At 58.5% G+C, this 19,329-nt stretch overlaps 1 protein-coding gene across 10 annotated transcripts in view; it reads right to left on the bottom strand.

The window, feature by feature from the left end:
* The window catches only part of ARHGEF10L (Rho guanine nucleotide exchange factor 10 like), a 160,011-nt gene that overhangs the window by 77,866 nt on the left and 62,816 nt on the right, over nucleotides 1–19,329 (bottom strand). For 9 of the 10 annotated variants that reach the window (XR_005786768.1, XM_040462635.1, XM_040462643.1 and 6 more), the window contains 3 exons: nucleotides 9,582–9,673; nucleotides 7,553–7,636; nucleotides 3,735–3,904 (listed from right to left, as the gene is read on the bottom strand). Coding sequence is in view for 8 of the 10 variants with exons in the window: in XM_040462635.1 (XP_040318569.1) it covers nucleotides 3,735–3,904; nucleotides 7,553–7,636; nucleotides 9,582–9,673 (346 nt within the window). In the remaining 2 variants the exon portion in view is untranslated. Of the gene's footprint in view, nucleotides 1–3,213; nucleotides 3,366–3,734; nucleotides 3,905–7,552; nucleotides 7,637–9,581; nucleotides 9,674–19,329 lie in introns of those variants that run through there. The other variant, XM_040462706.1, reaches the window with a different exon arrangement.

Below are 19,329 nucleotides of genomic sequence, written 5' to 3'. Positions count from 1 at the left end.
GCCGGTAAATATTTAACACGCGCTTCTCCAGGAAATAGACCCCTACTTCGTTGGCTTTCCATGATGTCACTACGCCACCGTGGCAAATTTCAAGCCACTAGTGTGACGTCGCTGAATGCGGAGTCGGAAAGAGCGCGCAATTGGTTCCTAGTTCTCGTGAGCTAGGAAGAGCGGACTCTGGCACGCCGCTGCAGGAAGGAGTGGGCAAACAGAGCAAGGGACGGACGGATGGACGGACGGACGGACGGAGGGAGGGCAGGTGGGCGTCTGGATGGAAGGAGGGGTGGCTGACTAGCTTACACGCCACCTGGGAAGACGGATGGATGGAGAGACAAACACAGACATTCAAACGCATGAGCAACACTGACATCCGGTGAAGCATTCAGAACCCCAACAAGGTACTACTTCCGGAGTAGACCAGGAAGGGGACCACGAGCAGGAGCGCTGGAGGCAGGCGGGCCTGGGTTCAAGTCGCCACCCCCCGCTCACTAGCTGGAATAGTGTCTTCACCTCTCGGAGGGACACCTTCCTCACTGGGAAAGCGGCCCGGATGATAACCACTTCACGGAGTTACTGAGAAGATGGAATGGGAAATACGTGTAGACCCCAAGACTTAGCAAGCGCTCAAAACATGGAAGCTAGTATTACACTATCTTTCAGATTATAAGTGCTCAATATTTGTTGAATGGGTGGATAGTTGGTAGGGTGGATGGATGGATGGATGGATGGACGGATGGATGGATGGAAGGGAGGGAGGAAAGGAGGGAGGATAGAAGGAAGGATGCTTGGATGGATGAATAGATGGGTGCATGGATGCATGGACAGAAGAACGATGTATGTTCTTTCAAATCTTGTGTGATGTTGAGTTGTATACCACTTACTGGCTGCGTGACCCTAACCATATCATTTAGCCTCTCTACACTTCTGTGTTAGGGTCTCTGATCAATAACATGAGACTCTTAATCCAAATAACACCAACCACTTTAGGGTATCAGGAAAATCACTGGAACCACTTTGTAAACTGTACCACACTATGCAGAGGCTCTCTATTGTCAATGCAAAGAAATCGCAGGACAGGGGGCACCTGGGTGGCTCAGTCGGTTAAGCGTCCGACTCGGCTCAGGTCATGATCTCATGGTCTGTGAGTTCGAGTCCCGCATCGGGGTCTGTGCTGACAGCTCAGAGCCTGGAGCCTGCTTCAGATTCTGTGTCTCCCTCTCTCTCTGCCCCTTCCCTGCTCGTGCTCTGTCTCTCTCTGTCTCTCAAAAATAAATAAATGTTTAAAAAAATTTAAAGAAAAAAAAGAAAGAAATCGCAGGACAGGGATCCTTCTGAGAGTTACTCAGACTCCCCACAACTGGAGAGAGGCTGGGGTTTGTCCTGAGCCCTGGTTCACCTGTAAATTGACACAATAAAATCATAAAGCCCCTGGTTTTGCACTTCCCCTCTGCCTCTCTCAGGATTAGAAGAACCCGGATCAGAGATCGATTGCAGACTGGTCCAATTTGAGCAGGGGAGTGAGCAAGGCTGAGGTCAGAGGTCAGAGCTGGCGTTTCTGCCCAGTGCCCTGGCCAGCTGGATCATGGTAACCTTAATTATGAAAAGGTCACAGTCAGGAAAAGGAAAAATCCAATGCAGCCCAATCCACAACTGGTTAGAAAGAAAAAAAAAATCCCAAGGACCATGGGTGGCCATCAGCAGGTACTTATTAACATAATGGGATCAGGCCCCTGCTTACATCTGGGTCAGGTGCTTCTGAGGGGGTCCCTCTGAAGACCCCTCGGTCACTTTCTTTGGCAAAAATCCACCCGCTGAGGGCTGGCCTTCTAAGACACCTGAAGCAGGGACAGCTTGCAGCTGAACAGGAAGCTAGGCCCCCGTGAGACTCCAAGGACAGGGCAAAACACCACCAGATCTCTGTGGCCCCATGCCCCACAGCACACACAAGACACGGCCAAGCAGCGGTGGCCCCAGAACGTTCAGCCACGGCGGTGCCAGGCACGGAAGCAGGTGGGCCCCAAGCGGCCCAGGAGGGCAGAGCACAGCAGGCAAGGTGCCAAAGGAAAGGTCCCTCCACAACCCTCACCTCCCTGGGGGCCTGCTGTCTGGGGAACAGGCAGGCCGTGGCCCGCAGCCAGACAAAAAGTCCTCCCGGTTAGAAATTCCAAGAACTCTGCCACTCTGTTTGTCTGCTGAGGAAGGGTCCAAAGCCCCTCGCTTGAGGGTCTGAGGGACAAACGTTAATGGTCGGCCACCAGAGACTCCTCCCCTGGGGCCCGGCCATGGTGAGGGCCAGCCCAGGGAGGGGGCGCCTGGGTGGCTCGGTCGGCTGAGCGCAAGACTTCAGCTCAGGTCACGATCTCACAGTTTGTGGGTTCGAGTCCCACGTGGGGCTCTGTGCTGACAGCTCGGAGCCTGGAGCCTGCTTCGGATTCTGTGTCTCGCTCTCTCTCTCTCTGCACCTCCCCTGCTTGCACTCTGTCTCTCTCTCTCTCTCTCTCTCTCTCTCTCAAAAAGTAAACATTTTTTAAAAATTAAAAAAAATAATAAATAAATAAACTTGAAAAAAAAAAAAAGGAAAATTCCCGGGCCCCACCCCCCACCCCCAAACCATGAGCCGGAGTCCCTGGGAGTGAGGCCCTGGCATCTGCGATTTCAATCAGCTCCCCTCGTGGTCCTGATGCTTATATAAGACTGAGCACCAGCACTGGGAAGCCCAAACTCAGCATCTCCACACCTCCTGCCCTCTGAGAAATGTGTGGCAGGGGCCTGGGAAAGTGGCCCAGGGGGATCAGGAGGGACAGCCAGAGGCTGAGAACAAGGGCTGGCCCAGGCCTCGAGCTCCCCCCTGCCCGCACCCTGAGAAACGACCGGGCACAGGGTAGGTATCATAGATGCTTAACTTCATCCTAGCGAGATACCAAGGCCATCTTCCGTGGCCCGGCCCACGGAGGCCCGGCCACAAGACCACATTCGAGAGAGACCTGCTCCGCCCCCAGGCTCCTCGAGGACTCATAGGCGTGGGTGCCACTCTGGCCAGCAGCCTTCCCCCAGAGGGGACCCTCAAACTCCGAAAGGGACAGGATGCACTAGGAAAGACATGGGGTGCTATAACCCCAGCCTAGTCCTGGGGCCCCTACCTTCTCCCTGCACCACCTTTGGGTATCTGTCATGTGCGTTTTTTCACAAAGAGGCTGAGAGGGACCCAGTCACCTCTGGTCGGGCGGGGCCTGCCTGTAAGGAGTGGTTCCCATTAAACCCCAAATCTCAGCATGGGTAGAATCTGCTTTCTGCTGGCTTCTGTAGAACAAACGGGAGGAGCAGTCTGTCTCAGGAGGAAGCAGTCCGTCCTCCTCTCGGCTTCCGGCTCCTTCCACGAAGCCAGCAGAATGAACCCTGTTCCAGGCAGAAACCAACGCACGGATGGCATCTCAAAAGACCTCGGAGGGGCTCAGTAGGTTGGGTGTCTGACTTGATTTCAGCTCAGGTCATGATCTCACGGTCGGGGGACTGAGCCCTGCGTGGGACTCCACACTGGGGCACAAACAGCAATGCCGGGGGGTCTCTTCCTATGCTTGGGGTACCCGGGCCACCGCCCCTCTCACTGTACATTCCTGGGGGCGGGGGGGTTCCCTAACAGGACACGAGTCTGAGGCCAACCCTTCCCACCCTCCTCACCCCCTCCCCAGGGGGTCCTGGAGCCCTGGCCGGGGTGGGAGGTGCCCACCCCTTACCTTGGGCTGGAAGGACACTCGGTGCTTGGTGGGCTCGGCCTCTGGCTTGGCCTCCTCCCCCGAGTCCTCACTGTAGCTCTCAAACTCACTGGAGCTCCAGCCTAGGTCCTCGGGCTCCCTGGGCGCTCCGTCCCGATGCACATCCTCGTAGAGCAGGCTCCTCTCCGCCCCTGCAGGCCAGGGAACAGGGCTGGTGAGGGGAGGCCCCGGTGCCAAGGCCACCAGACCTGATTCCTGACCCAGGCAGGCAGGTGGGGCTCCGCCCCCACTTCCCGGTCCACAGAGCAGGGGTGAGGACCACACAACATCCACCTGGTAAGCGAGGAGGAGACGAGAAAGACCGGAGAGGCACAAGAAACGAGTCAGGAACGCAACAGGCTCCTTAACCCCCTCCCCCCGCGCCTCAGTATTGCTCTTCTGGGATCTGAGTGCTCATCCTGGGCCTCGGGGCATGTTTCAGTGGGAAAGACAAGACCTAGAACCAAGTCCTGAATCGGGCCCTCAGCTCCAGCCCCAGCATCCTCGGGGGGGGGGGGGGGGGGGCGCGCAAAATGGAAATTGTCGGGAGCATTAAATTGGCGTTTCCCCCATCTGAGTTTCCCGTGCAGGTCCAGAATGGCCCAGTAGGGGGCGCGCCAGGCCCAGCGTCCAGGAGTGTTCCCTTGTCTTCCAGAGCCCCACTGGAGAAGTGGGGGACAAAGAGCTGAGAGTCCACTGGCCAGGAGAAACAGGTCCCCTCAGGGGCCTGGGTACTCCCAGGGTCCCTGTCAAATCCGGAGTGAGATGCTCAGCTTTGAGGCTGAGGTGGGAGAGCTGCTGTCCAGGTAACCCCAACTCTCCCATCCCGAGACCTTGGCCTTCGCTCCCACCCCTCTGGGCTGCACTTCCTGGCCTGTCACCTGAGGGAGAACCGAACTGCAGGCCTCACCGAGGCCAGACCCCCAAAAAGCGCACCAATATGAAAATGCCTTTGTCAACGCACAAGAAATACAGCACTGGGAAGGGTTTTTTTAAAAAATCAGCTCAGAACAGGGAGCTTTGGTTATCGGAGACCTCTCTGCAAAAATGTCAACAACAACAAGCCAGAAAAGGTCGAGTAAATAAAATATGAACCCAAAGCTCTAGCAAAGAGTGTAGCACATGGCAGGCGCTCAGCAAAGAGCAGCTGATCCTTGCTTTGGGGGGGGGGGGGGGTGTCTGCGTGGGCCCGGGAATCATCCCACTGACCCCAGAGCCTCTACCGGAAAGCTGGGGAGTGTGGGGTCTGGGAGACTGTCACCCAAAGAACAGACACACTGAGGCTTAGCTGGGGGATCAGGTCTCAGGATGAGGAGGGAGCGTGAGGTTATTTTTTAAGCAAAAGATAATAGTGACTAACGTCTCCAGGGACAGGAGCAGCTGGTAACCAGGCTATGACCTTTACAAGACTGGGTCGACGGTCTTATTACCGCAGCGGAGGCCCGATGACCGGGGAGCAAAGGGGCAGAGCCCAGTTCTTGGGGCTCCCTCTGAGGAAGAACCCAGGCAGCATCTCGAATGCCCACCTCCCCACGCTTCCATGAGCCCCGGCCTCCCACCCGCCTACGTCCTCAGTGAGAGCCACCTCTCTTGCTGGATTCTCCCGCAGCCCTAAGGTCGGCGGGCGACAAATAATCACCGCCTCATTAGACACACAAGAAAACAGGGGCCTGGAGAAGACAGGTGGCTTGTCCAAGGTCAGACAGGGCAGAGAGAAGTTGCTGCAGACTCAGGCTCCCTCCACTCACCACGCTGCCTTCTATCAGGCCGGCTGACCTGACCACCTCCTGGGCTCATTTAGAAATATTCTCTCCAGTGGAGACAGTGCCACCAGAGTCCTGAGCCTGGGCCAAAGCCTCAGCCTTCAGGGGCCTCACAGGGATCCTGGCTCCCACCCTCCGCTTCCCGGGGCCTCGGGCTTCACGAACGGCTTCCGCCTGCAAAGCACGGACCACCACCGGCTCAGTGCTCTGCGTCAATTACCTCACGGCAAACTCACAAGCCCAGGATGCAGCTGTGACTGTCCCAAATTTACAGATGCGTCAACTGAGGTCCAGAGATAGGAAGCGGTTCTCTGATGTGACACTCCCCAGAGCTTCAGAATGACAGTCCATGAGGTCAGGATGATATTCTGATGTCATATGAAGAAGCCAAGGCCCGAAGGCACGGAGCTCTGTGCCCTAATCAGCGGCAGAGCTGGGATTTGAACCAAGGGCTGCGTGTGCGGCCTGCTGCTCAGCTGACAGCCTCCTCTCCCGTGCCCACTGAGCCCACATCGGTCCGTGAAGGTCAGTGCTGGGCCCTGGCAAACGTGGTAACGACAGCACCATCGTTTGTGCAGTGCACCTACTGAGGGCCAGCCCTGAGCTGACCCCCCACTGAGGGCCAGCCACAGCCTCCTGGGACTCACCCTCCCGAAGCCGTGAGGGTGGGGGCCCTCGGATGGGTGTCACGGTCCCCCACTTGAAGGCTCAGGAGCTGACTCCCAGGCTGCCTGCTTGTAACCACATCGGGGTCAAATGCAGGATGGCATGTCAGTGATCCCTGTTCAGTGAAGATTGGGGCCAAGTAATGTGTTGCTTGATTTGAGTCAGGCGGGAAGACAGCCCAACAGGGCTAAACAATGGACTGCAGCCACTCAGGACCTTCGGCAAGACCCCACTGCCTCCCAGTACAGCGTGCCCTTCCCCCTCCTCTCCCTGGATTCAAAGGAGCACCTCCGGGACTTGCTAAAGGGATGTGCACACCATCAGCCCACCTGTCCCTGCCCCTGGAACAGGAGTCGGGAGCATGGCTGTGGGCGCCCTGGGGCCTTGTAGTGCTATCCGCGCGTCTCCCCCATTGGACTACGCACAGCCCAAGATGGTGCTGGCCACCCCTATCAGACTAGAAGCCCCTCAAACACGGGCTGTGTGATCTGGAGGCGGTGTCTTAACCTCTCAGATGCAACTGTCCCCGGGAGCCACTGGGCCTGCCTTGCTGACCTCAAGGGGTTGACAGACCGGTGGGAGCAGATGTGCGTCATCGGTCATAAGATGCCACCCGAGGCAGAATAACCAGGTTCAAATCCCAGCTCTGCCTTTAGTTTCCTCGTCTGGACACTGAGGCCACGATACCCCAAATCAAAGTTTCTAAGCAGATTCCAGGAAATCAAACACGAAGAGTCGCTACCCCGATGTGTTTGGACAAAGACGGCTCTGACTGTGAAGTTACTAACCATTCCTCCTCCCTGGATCTGAGTGATGCTCTCTCCTGCTAGGTGACTGACTGTATGCTGGGGGGCGGTTGGGGGGGGGGCAGCTGGGGCAGACTTACCCCCACCCCACCCTGCTTCCTCTCTACAGCCCCAATCCCCCCCCCCCCACCCCCACCCCCCGCCTCCCTGGGCCCAGAGCAAGCAAGGCACAGGCTTTCTGGAGCCCTCTCTGCCTCAGCGGTCAGGTTTAAGGAGTTGCCCTTCTCCCCAGCAGCCCTGGGAAGCCCGGACTATACCACCCCGTTCTCCCAAGGCAGGAATGGAGGCTTGGGGAGGTGAAATGCCAGGTCCGGCCTCACCGCCAGGGGGTCCCAGCAGCCAGCCAGCCGGGGGTCCCCGCCCGCGAAGCCCAACACCGCCCAGCCCCGGCCTGGCCACGCCCCCAGCCGGCACCATCCTCTCCCAGGACGACCTGAGGTTGGTGAAAGCTGGAGGCAGCGGCCAGGGCCGGGTGGGGTGGGGAGCCAAATAGAAGACGACCCTCCCCAGGCCCCGCCCCCTGGCCCGTCCCCCAAGGTGGCACGGAAGCGCGGAAGAGGCGTACCGGGTTGATGGGCATCCAGGTTCTCGCAGGGCACGTCGTCGTAAATCACATCTTCTTCCAGGGCGGGGAAAGTGAATCGGTCGACTGGGAGCGAAGGGAGAGGACAAGCGCGCTAGGGGCGGAGGCGGCTGCCGGGCTGCCAGCGGGACTGCGCCAGCCGGCGGCTCCCTCCCGCCGCCCCGCAGCCCTACGGCTGGGCCCGCGCGGCCCGGCCCCTGGGGAGCCCCTGCCGGCTGCTCTCCTCTCGGAGGACACGCTTCCGCTGCTTCTCCCCGCCCTCCGCCCCAAGGCACCCTCCTGGCGAGCCGGCAGACCCCCACTTGCCTCCCTGCCACCCACAGGCCTGCCCATCTGGCTGACGCCGCAGCTGCTCGCGGCACCTGCAGGGAGCATGAAGCCGACCCTGCGCCTGTGCCCTGGGGCCGGGGGGGGACATCTTCAGGGGCCCAGAAGCCCTTACGGGACTTACCCTAAAGGAACTACCTCCCACCCAGAGGTGGCCGGGCAAAGCAGCCCTACTGAGGACAGGGAATGGGGGGAGGGGAGATGGATTTGGAGAGTGGGGTGAAGGAGAGGCCCCCCCCAAAACTCAGCCAGCAGGATCCTGACTGCTGAAGAATTCAGCGAACAAACACATCCCTCTGCTAGTATTTTGCTGGGCTGCAAGGGGGCAGGGCAGGCGCGCACTCTGCCCCTGTTAGCAGCTACCCGGATGGACACATTAAGGAGGTCTCCCCTCAGGGCGCCTGGGCGGCTCAGTCGGTTAAGGTTAAGCCCCTGACTTCGGCTCAGGTCACGATCTCACTGTTCGTGAGTTCGGGCCCCGCGCTGGGCTCTGTGGTGGCAGCTCGGAGCCGGGAGCCTGCTTCGGATTCTGTGTCTCCCTCTCTCTCTGCCCCTCCCCTGCTCGCACTGTGTCTCTCTCTGTCTCTCAAAAAATAAACATTAAAAAAAAGGAGGTCTTCCCTCGAAACTGTGTGCCCAACCTCTGCCCTCTTTAGGGGTGTGCCTCCCTCCACAGAGCCAGGGTTTGGAAAACCAGTCCCCACCCTGATGGGAGCCTGTCTTTGCCCCATCGCCCTTCGCAGAAGACACAGGACCAGATGGGCTCTGAAATCCCCCACGGTCCTAACTTCAATGCTTCTGGCTGTCCCGGGGCCCCCAGGGCCCCCAGAGCCTGGTCAAGCCTCACCCTCGACCCCCTCCTCCACCCCCATACGGACTCTGTTTCCCACATGGCTCTGAGACCTGCTCACCTCTCTTCAGGTCCCTAGTTCTGGCCATCAGCCTCCCCACTGGGCTGCAGGCACCCCACCCTGTCTTATGGCTTTGCCCCCACCCCACAGCATCTCCGGCTCCCCTCTCGTGGTTTCCTGTTGCCTTCGGAAAAGCAGGGCTGGACGGCCCCAGCTCCTTCTGGGGACATGCAGCCTCACCTCGCCCCAATCACCCCTTGGATGCTACCCTCCATCACACCAAGGCCGTTGTCCCCCCTCCACCCTGGGGCTGCGGGGGACTGGGGCTCCTGCGCAGGTGGACCCTGCCTGGATGCTCTCTCCCTGAGCTCTGCTCCCGCCTCTCTGCCTTCAGGACTCTCAGGTTCTCCTCACTCCCGCCTCCCCCTCCTGGCACCTTGCCCTCTGCAAGGTGCCCTCCTGCCTACCTGGTGGCTTCTGCTCCCGGGAGGGACCTCGTCTTGGGCAGCAGGGCACCCCACTGCCAGCCCATCCGCCCTGCTGTAGGAGCTTCTGGGTATTTGGGGGAACAGATAAGCGGTCAAACACACGATCTACTCCTGGACCATGGCTCCCATCGGGCAGGAGACGGGGGCAACTCCCAGGCATGGGCAGCGGCCAGTCCCCCTCAGAGGTGCCACCAAGCCTGCGGCAGCCCACCCAGTGAGGACGCCCCTGTGGCACGGGGGAGCCCACATCAGCCCTCTGGGCCTGAGCAAGGGGCTCTAAGGTTATCACGGTACCACCTTCCTGAGCTAAGATGAGGTTTGGGGGGGGGGGATGGGGGCACTTACTCCGGCGGGAGCTCTTCCGCTTCCAGCTGGAGCGCCGGACCCCGGAGAGAGCAGCACCCACAGCATCCCCGTTGCTCACCACCGGTGGCACCCTGCGGGCCAAGAAACAGAGTCAGGGAGCCAGCGGGGACAGGGACGGTGCCGCTGAGCAGGGAGGGACGGGCCGGCCAGCTCCTCGAAGCCTCTGGTAGCCCCTCACCAGGACGGCAGGGTGCGTGAGGTGCAGGGGCGGGGGGGCTGAAGCCCAGGAGCCCCTGGCCCCCAAAGCCGTGAGTCAGGAGAGCAGGGGAGGCCGCCGCTGGGCTGGCCTTGAACAAGCCCCTCCCTCTCTCAGTTTCCCCATCTTTGGAAAGCACCCTAAGACCCCAGTGCTGAGGGCCAGGTGCCTGGATGCAAGGGCACCCGTCTTTCTTCCGGGGCAGACTCAGTGGGCTGGCCGTCGCCCATTCTCCTCTGGGCAAGACGGGGGCTGGGGTCGGGGGACCCCTGCCTCTGTGGGAAACGAGGTCTTGGAAAGCTTCACAAAACCACGCACGGGACGCAGAACTTCATCCCCCATGACGTGAGGATGGGCCGGACCCGGAGGCCAGCTTCCCGGCCACAGACACTCAGAGGGAAAACTAGCCAGGCAGCGAATGCCAGCTCAACCGAGAGGCTGAGTGAACATCTCCCGCGACATCGCACGTGACGCCGTGTACCCCGACGGGATGTGACGAGAAGCCGTCTGTCCTCTGCAGCACTGTAACCCCACGCCCGTAGCCCCAGTCTGATCGCAGGAAGAGCGCCAGACAAACCCAGGCATTCTACAAACCCCTGGCCATGACTCCCCAACACTCCCAAGATCGTGAAAAGCAAGGGAAGAAAGACTACGAAACTGTCACAGACCAGGCTAAACATACAACAAGTACGTGCACAACGTGGGAGCCTGGACGGCATCCCAGAACAGAAAAGGGTGTGAGAAGAAAACCTGGCGAGACTCAGATAAAGCCTGGAGTTCAGTGAATGGTCGTGTGCCCGCACTGCCTTCTCACTTCCAAGAAATGTTCCGTGGTCGGGGAGGCTGGGTGGCTCAGTCGGTTAAGCATCTGACTTCGGCTCAGGTCATGATCTCAGGGTCCATGAGTTCAAACCCCGCGTCGGGCTCTGTGCTGACAGCTCCGAGCCTGGAGCCTGCTTCGGATTCTGTGTCTCCCTCTTTTTTCTGACCCTCCCCCACTCACACCCTGTGTGTGTGTCTCTCTCAAAAATAAACAAACGTTAAGAGAAAAGGAAAGGAAAGGAAAGGAAAGGAAAGGAAAGGAAAGGAAAGGAAAGGAAAGGAAAGGAAAGAAAAGAAAAGAAAAGAAAAGAAAAGAAAACGTTCCGTGGTCGTGTAAGATGTTAACCACAGGGAAAACGGGCTGTTGGGTATACCCAACTCTGTATGCTACCCCTGCAACTTTTCTACAAATCTAAAACTATTCCAGGAAGAATGTTGGTTTATTTATTTATTTATTTATTTTTTAAGTCCAGCCTCAAAAAACTAAAGGCCACACCTGCTGATCCAGAGGGACCTGAAACGGTCCAAGACAGTAGCCACGGTTGCCAAGAATTGACTGGAATGTCCCCGCACAAGAGCCCTGGGAGGAGGAGGGGAGGCATACATCAGGAGAGTGCAGGAGGAGGGGAGGGAGGAGGCAGCAGAAGGGGTGGGGGGGAGGAGAAGGAAGAGGGGGAGGGAGCACCTCCCAGGAGCAGCCAAGAGGTGAATCCTGCATCCACCTGTGGGCGCTGGGCCCACAGGGGAACCTGGCCACGGTCACCCTGCCCGAGTGGCAGAGCCAGACGTGGAGCCAGCTTGCCTGGCCCCGGCGTGGGCTCCTACACCTGTGGCTCAGGTACGAGAGCACGGATGGCTGTGATGCTGTTAATGTTCTGTCTGTGCCGTCCGGCGAGCCACGCTGCTGGGTGCTTGGAATGTGATGAGTGGAACTTCATTACTGGAGCTAAGGGGACTAAGGGACTTCATTTTTAGTTCTGTTTCACGGCAAGTAATTTAATTTTAAACAGCCACCCGTGGCTGGTGGCCGCGTACAGGACAGTGCAGGTCTAGGTGACGGGCAGCCCTGGAGAAGCAAATCTTGGCTCACGTTTTACGGCCAGAAGTCAGCAGTGTCACCCCGGGGTGAGGAAGATGGCATATTTCAGTCCAGGGTAGCACTTTCCACGGGCCAGCGAGGGACAGGGCTGGGCTAGACCAGGACGGGGTGCTGGGCTGACGGGAGCCACCTTCCCTTCCCTGACACCTTCCTTTCCCTGCGCCCCCCACCTCCTCAACCCAGAGACATCTTGCAGGTGCTCGGACGGCACCAAACCCGTTCCAGCCCCCGTCCACGCCAGCTTGGCGATTTGGCTCAAAAGTGGCCCAACCACAGACTCTCTCTGCTTCGATATGTTGACCACGGCAGGCGGTGACCATTACGAAGCACCTGTTGCGTGCTTCCCGGTTTGCTTTGTATTTTCCGATTCCACTTCGCAAGAACGCAGGCGAGGCAGGCTCTGTGATCCTCATTCCGCACGTGGAGACGCAGACTCGCAAAGACTCCATTTCACTCGCCCAAAGTCGCTCAGTGCATCCGCGGGAGCTGGGATCTACAGCCCAGCCCATCTGCCTACAAAGTTTTATCATCTTTCAACCAGACCACTTGGAAGTAGATAAGCGGCATTTAGATATTCAACTACATCACATATTTGCTGTGTCATAACGCCACTGAGCCTGGCTTGAGTGTGCAGACTTTTTAAAAGGAAGGAGAGCGGGGCGCCTGGGTGGCTCAGTCGGTGGAGCGTCCGACTTCGGCTCAGGTCACGATCTCACGGTCCGCGGGTTCGAGCCCCGCGTCGGGCTCCGTGCTGACAGCTCGGAGCCCGGAGCCCGCTTCGGATTCTGTGTCTCCCTCTCTCTCTCTCTGCCCCTCCCGTGCTCATGCTCTGTCTCTCTCTGTCTCAAAAATAAATAAAAACATTTGAAAAAAATGTTTAAAGGAAGGAGAGAAAGAGCACTGGGCCTATGCAAGTTCAAGTCTCTGTCCCAGAGAAATCCTAACAGCCAGCCCCAAGGCTGCACTGCGATTCAGCCAGAGAACACCCGAGGAGGCCCTGGGTGAACTCTGAAGGTGACATCAAAAGGCAGTGGGTATTTTTGGGTGAGGTCAGGCAGCTTTAGGAGGGCTCTGGAAATAATACATGACGTACTAAAAGCCGGGAGTGGCTGAAATACGAGCCTCCGGGCTGAGCATCACCGAAACACAGCGAACTTAAGTTTTCATTTTATTTCATTCTACATCATTTCATTCTAAATGGCCACACGTGGCTAATGGCCACTGTACAGGACGGTGCAGGTCTAAGCCACCTCCACTACTGGAGAAGCTAGTCTGTGCCCCTGGGCTTGGGAGTGGGGATCTTCCAGCAGAGAGAAATCACCTTCGTGCCCACCCCTGCTGCCTCCCCGGCTCAGGCAAGCAGAGCGACTGGGAGCCCCAAGGGAGGGAAAAGGCCAGTGCCTTTGGGTGTACAGGTCTTCCTAGGCTGGGCTGGAGACAATCACCCACCCCCTGCCCTGCACTTGGCTGGTGCCTATGCCGTACCCCATGCTGTGTTGAACGCTTGAGACCCCTTGAGCACAAGTGTATGTCTCATCACGACCGTTTTATAGATGAGGAAACTGAGGTTCAGAATGAACCTCCCCCCAAGTCACCTGGTCAGCAAGGCTGAGCTGCAATCTGCCTGCGAAGCCTCGCAGGGGAAAGTACCTCCCGGGCAAGGGAAGCGGAGGACGTGGCAGGAAATGAGGCTGAGGGTACCCGCTCTGCAGTCACCCAGAGGACAGCCTCTCCCAGCTTCTGCCCGGCCAGAATTCTCCGTGGGAGCAAACCCTCCCTTGGGGCCTCCCCAACGCTTCAAGATAACCAAAGAGCCATAAAAGTCAACGAGAGGCCAACTGTCTCACGCTTATCTGAGCTTCCGGCACTTTCGACGCCTCTTATCCTGCACCTGAGAAACAGGCCATCCGCTAACAGGACTGCAGTCTCACGAGGTGAGCCCACTGCCACCAGAATGCAGGGGGAAGGAGCCCGGTTCGCGGACAGGAGCGGAGAACAAGGGGCTCAATGGAAACGAGGGGGCAGGAGACAGAAGATAGGACGCCTCCTTGGTCCCCCAACGCCGGTGTGCACTCTCCACCGGACTTAGGCCACCACGCAGCTCCAAGCAGCCTCTGTGCCCATCTCCTCGCTATCCAGGGAAAAGCCGGAGATGAGAGGGAAGTGAGTGCCCCGGGACAGCAGGGACCTGCTCTGTCTGGCCGCCCCATTCCGTCAGCCCCAGCACACAGGGGGCACGATCGATGCTGACGGGTGCCCTCCCCGGCCTGTTTTCGATCAAAGCTCCACTCCAGGCGATGGCAGTGGCCTCACCCCTGCAGCTGCTGGTCTAGCCCCCCGTTTCTCAGTGAATCTCCAGGCACAGCTGATTCCACAGGGTCCCTTCCCCAGGGGCTACGCGGTGTGGAGCACCACCCAAACCCTAACGGCCCGAGGATTCCCGCAGGCTGGGTTTGCGCCCTGTGCACACACACATACACCCCACGTGCACACACGGGGCATTCCAGGGCCTTTTCCAGGGCAAAGTATGAAAAACGCAAAGGAGGAAAGAATCCCCCCTTGGGGAATAGAAAGGACCGGAATACCGACTGCCTTATCGGGCCTTGACAAGAGGGCTTGCCCGGGACGGTCCTACTCAGGGCATCACCCCTCCAGAAAGTCACCACTGCCACCATCCCTACATCCAAGAGACACAAAAGAATGACAAAAACATTAAGCCCAGGTTAACCCTGCTACCAGATTTCTCTTCAGCGCTGGCCACTTTCCAGTTTATATAACACATTAAAGCTCGAAGGGCCTTAAAGATCATCTGGTCAGATGACTCACAGCAGTGGCCCTCGCAGTTGCCCGGGAAGCCCCCAGCAGGTACAGGCCAGGGCCCCGGCCCAGCGGTCCTGAGCTGGTGGTCCGGAGGAGGCCAGGCATCGGCGTTTCTAAACTGCCCGCTGCTTCCCCTGGGCAGCCAGGGTCGGGAACCGGGCTCATGGGCTTCTCGGCGTGTCCTGGGCGGCCAGGACAGTCGACATGTCCCACAGCTACTGTGGAATGGGCCGAATAATGGTTTCTGCTTCCTGTAGCAAGGATTAACGAGACAACCTATCTGCGAGATGGGGCCACGATACCTCCCCGGCAGGGTTCTGGTAAGGAGTAATCAAAGCGAGCACTTAAAACACTTAGCAGGGGGGCTGGCGCTTGATAAATCCTGCCAGTGTGCCACCTCCCTTCCCCACGTTCCCCTCCATCCCTCCTCCAGTTACAGGGTCCTGGGCTGTGGGTCCCAGAGCAATGCCTCCAACCTGCAGGCACGTGCCTCTTTGCAGCCACAGCCGGGCCGTCCCCCTCCTACAGAAGGGATCGGGGACCCAGTCTGTCTGTCCTCTGCCACCCCCTGAGAGGTGAGAAGACGCCAGGGGGAAGTCTGGGGGGAAAGAGAACCCCTGACTTGCTATCCATAGCACAGCTCTCACTGGGGACAGAGTGCCAAGGCCCCCGGGGACACCCTCCACAGCCACGGATGCTGACACGGCCCCCCCCCCTTACGTTCTGTGCCGCACGCACCCCTCTGACATCTGGAGGGCCCTGGGCTCAGGGGTCAGATCACGGCAGGCACTGTACCCCCCAGCAATAACTTATCAAGAGCCATGTGGGGTGCTGAACAAGAATACAGGCTCTCACAGGAAAACGCTCACAATATGCAATTAGGACAGAGAATGAGCCACGAAACAGCATGTACAATAAAACCACAGTTCTATAAAAAAAAAATATTATGAATACTTGCATATCTGCGTAGCAAAGAAGCTGGACAGAAACACGCGGTGGTGGAATTAAAGCTCGCTTTAGTCTGTCATTTTCTGTACTTTCTAATTTTTCTACAGTAAACATGTATGCCTATTATAAGAAAGCAAAAGGAAAGAGACGCATCTCTGGAAATGCTAAGCAGCCCGCTGGCCAGCACGGGTCCCTCATGCCCTGGGGTCAGCCCCAGACAGACCATCACCCTGTGGGGACAGTGACAAAGAGCCGGCTTGCTGGCCTGGCTGAGCATCCAATCCCTGCGTCTCATTTCATCCCCGCCCCCACCACACACACACACACACACACACACACACACACACACACACGGCTCCAGCAGCCAGTCTATCTTCCCACTTTACAGACAGGAAGCGGAGGCTTAAGCAGATAAGGCAACCCACGGGTCCTGGGTCACGGAGCTCATGCGTAGGGCGGGCAGGATCCAAACCGGATCCGGGTGGGAGACCTCGGCAGGTTAAACCCCGGTTCTGGAAGCTGGCTGGCCTCAGCCCCGGCTCTGCCTCATCTCAGCTCTGGGCTGACATTAGGCTGACGCCATGTCCCCTCGGCATCTGGTTCCACATCCGTAAGATGGGGATTATAACAGTGCCCGCCTCCGAGGGGGTCATGAGGATTAATGAGATAAGGCAGGTAAAACTCTTAAAACAGAGCCTGGCATGTGAAAATAATACAGCCTGGCACAGAATGTCAGCGCCCCCTCCCCCCGAGGGCAGGGACTGTCGGCCTGGGTCACTGCAGCGCCGGGCACATCACAGGCATGCCACAAAGACGTGCGAGCTGGAGGCATGGGGGTGAGGGGCAGGGGGCGCCCAGCCAGCCCGCCAGCCAGCAGAATACCGGCCACCTGCACCCCAGCACTGTCCTGCGCAGGCGGGGAGGGCTGTAGGGTGGTGGGGGGGGAAGCAAACAGAGCCCTGCCCTCCGGTTTGGAGCTCAGGGGCCAGCACCACCCCGGGGCCAGGAAGTGCACCCCTCTGGGTCTGCACAATGGGATCCATAATGATTCCCTTTTTCCAGGTGTGTTAGTCTCCTTATTGCTGCGGGACAAAAGATCACAAACCTGGTCAACTTAAAACAACAGACGCATTATCTTACAGTTGTAGGTCAAACCTCTAACATGAGCCTCACTAAAGATAAAAAGCAAGGTGTTAGCAGGACTGTGCCTTCCTGGAGGCCCGGGGCGGGGCGGGGGGGGGGGGGGCGATCCGTTCCCTCGGCTTCTCCAGGCCTCTGGAAGCACAGTCTATATCCCTTGGCCCGAGGCCCCTCCTCCGTGTTCCACGCCAACAGCGTGGCATATTTTCTTTAAAAAAAATTTTTTAATGTTTATTTATTTTTGAGAGAGAGAGAGAGAGAGAGACAGAGCATGAGCAGGGGACGGGCAGAGAGAGAGGGAAACACAGAATCCGAAGCAGGCTCCAGGCTCCGAGCCGTCAGCACAGAGCCCGACGCGGGGCTTGAACTCACGAGCCATGAGATCATGACCTGAGCCGAAGTTGGACACTTAACCGACTGAGCCACCCGGGCGCCCCCAACATGGCATCTTTCAGTCTCTCTCTGACTGGGGTCCCTCCTGCCTCTCTCATAAGGACCCTTGTGGCTCCACAGGGCCCACCTGGATAATCCAGGAGGACCTGCCCCCTCTCAGATCCCTAACTTACACCTGCCAAGTCCCTCTGTCATAGACAGTAACATGCTCACGGGTGCTGGGGATTAGGACATGGCACTCTTCGTGGGGGGGGGGGGGGGGGCATTATTCTGCCCGCCACAGCTAGGAGATGCGTGGAACGGACCACATAAAGTCCGTGCACGCGGAAACTATTGGGGTTGCACCTTCTCTACGCCAGGCACCAGGGACGAGAGAGGAAGAAGGCAGCGTCCTGTGGCTGCAGGGATCCAGGGATGGGCTTCACCAGATTCCCGAAAGGGGTACTCAGTGCAATGAATGCGGGTACGTGGGGACCTTTCTTCAGGAGAGACCGTGTGGCTCTTATGCTGGGTACTTTTGTGCCGGGATCCAAAGGCTATGGCTCCGGATGTGGAAACCCCTCGTAACCAGAGGTGGGGAGGAGGAAAAACAAAAACAAAAAAAAATACAGCTTTTCCACTTCGGGACTGGCAAGGAGCCAGAGAGAGGTCTCTAATGGAAAAGGGGCCTGGTCCCCATAACCCTGTCACGAGGACATCTTCCTCTGAGGGGCAGTGACCTCTGCCAGGGCTCAGATTTCACACAGAGCCCTCGGAAGAGGACGCGGGAGGCTGAGAATGCCCCAGATTTGTAGAAACAGTGAGTTTGAGGGCAAGCCTGGGAGTATAAACAACCCCAGACTAGGGCTGCAGCCAGTCTATAAAGCCTTGAGTGATAAGCCGGTGACTGACTTCCGCCAGGGAGAAACTCCTCCGGGGCTGGGGGCACTCCAGCTTTGTCCAGCCGTCCCTCCCAAGACCCCCGTACTCCCCACATCCATGAGCCTCAGAAGCCACAGGCCGCCGCCAGGCCCTCCAGTGCCCTGGTTCCATCCATTCTGTTCAAATGCCGCTTCCCTGTGCCCGGCTGGATGCTCCCAGCACCGGAGGTGTCCAGGGAGGACGGGGCTCCCTGGCACCTCCGGGAATCCAGCTGCCCAACTGCTTCCCTGGCGTCCAGGCCCAGGTGAGAGCCTCTGACCAGTCCATCTCGTCTGGGTACCCAGGAAGGGGCAGGACAGGTGCGTCCAGGGAGCCAGTAAGCATCCCTGCAGCCCGGACAGGAGCCAAAAGCCTGACCCAGCAGGAAATACTAAGGCTGCAGGGGGCCCTGTTGGGATGGCAGCAAAACCGCGCAGGAAAAGCAAACAACCCCAGAGGGGGCCGGTGCCCTCAGAGGTAAGAGGCCCGGGCCTGAGTCCAGGGAAAACACAGGAAGCCAGCGACCCACACGCCCTTGTTTCTAGCAGGCACTGGTGCTCCGGGCTGCTTCGTCAGCCGGACTCCCCCGGCGAGAGCTCGGGGTGCTTGAGTGCATGGGCCTCAAAGTCCACCAGGAAAGGCCAATCCCACGGGCTCCAACAACGGACAGCTAAGCCGCTTCAACTCTAGCCTCCGTTCCTCATCTAAAAAGTGGGCAAGATCAATCATCCCATCTCCCGCGGCTGCGGTGCTGGGAGAGATCAGTTGCAAGATGAAGTCAGCTCGCGGTGTTAGCTCACCACCACCACCAGCATCAGTGGGACCAACCACCCAGCCACGGAGAGCCTGCCTCCTACCGGCCTCCGTCAGTGCCAGAGTCGAAGCCCGGGCTCCAAATACCCATTCTCGTCTTCATGGAGACACGGAAGGTTGCCTTTCAGACCCCACTGGTCCTTCTGTCCGCCCGCGCCCACCATTCACTCCACACGATGCCTTCAGGACTCCCCTAGGCCGGGCAGTGTGCTAAGAGGACCCAACAGCAAATACAATGCGTCCCACCCCCACCCAAACCACCAGCGCCCAAGGGAGCCAACATGCAGGCGGGAAGACATGCCTCCACACCCTTCTACCAGAGGGGAGGGGGCCGCTGGTACTCTGCTCCCCTTTACAGGAAGGGACCTCAGCCAGAATCACATACAGGCAGTGCCGAGGCCACCCTGCTTGGCCCCCCAAGGGCCGACCGCTCGCAAACTGCTCTCTAAGAACTCAGAGGCAAAGTTAAATCCCCTAGCAGGCAAAATCCTCACCCCAATTAAACACACGCACAATCGGCTCATCCACATGGAACTGGCCACAACCCCCACCATGACCCAAAGCCTGAGGTTCTGGGTCTGCACCTGGAGTCCCCA

Source organism: Herpailurus yagouaroundi, unplaced genomic scaffold (assembly GCF_014898765.1).
Source record: "Herpailurus yagouaroundi ecotype Mexico unplaced genomic scaffold, PumYag 77, whole genome shotgun sequence".
Taxonomy (NCBI): domain Eukaryota; kingdom Metazoa; phylum Chordata; class Mammalia; order Carnivora; family Felidae; genus Herpailurus; species Herpailurus yagouaroundi.
The sequence above is the reverse complement of the archived record's forward strand: the minus strand, read 5'-3'. Positions and strand labels throughout refer to the sequence as shown.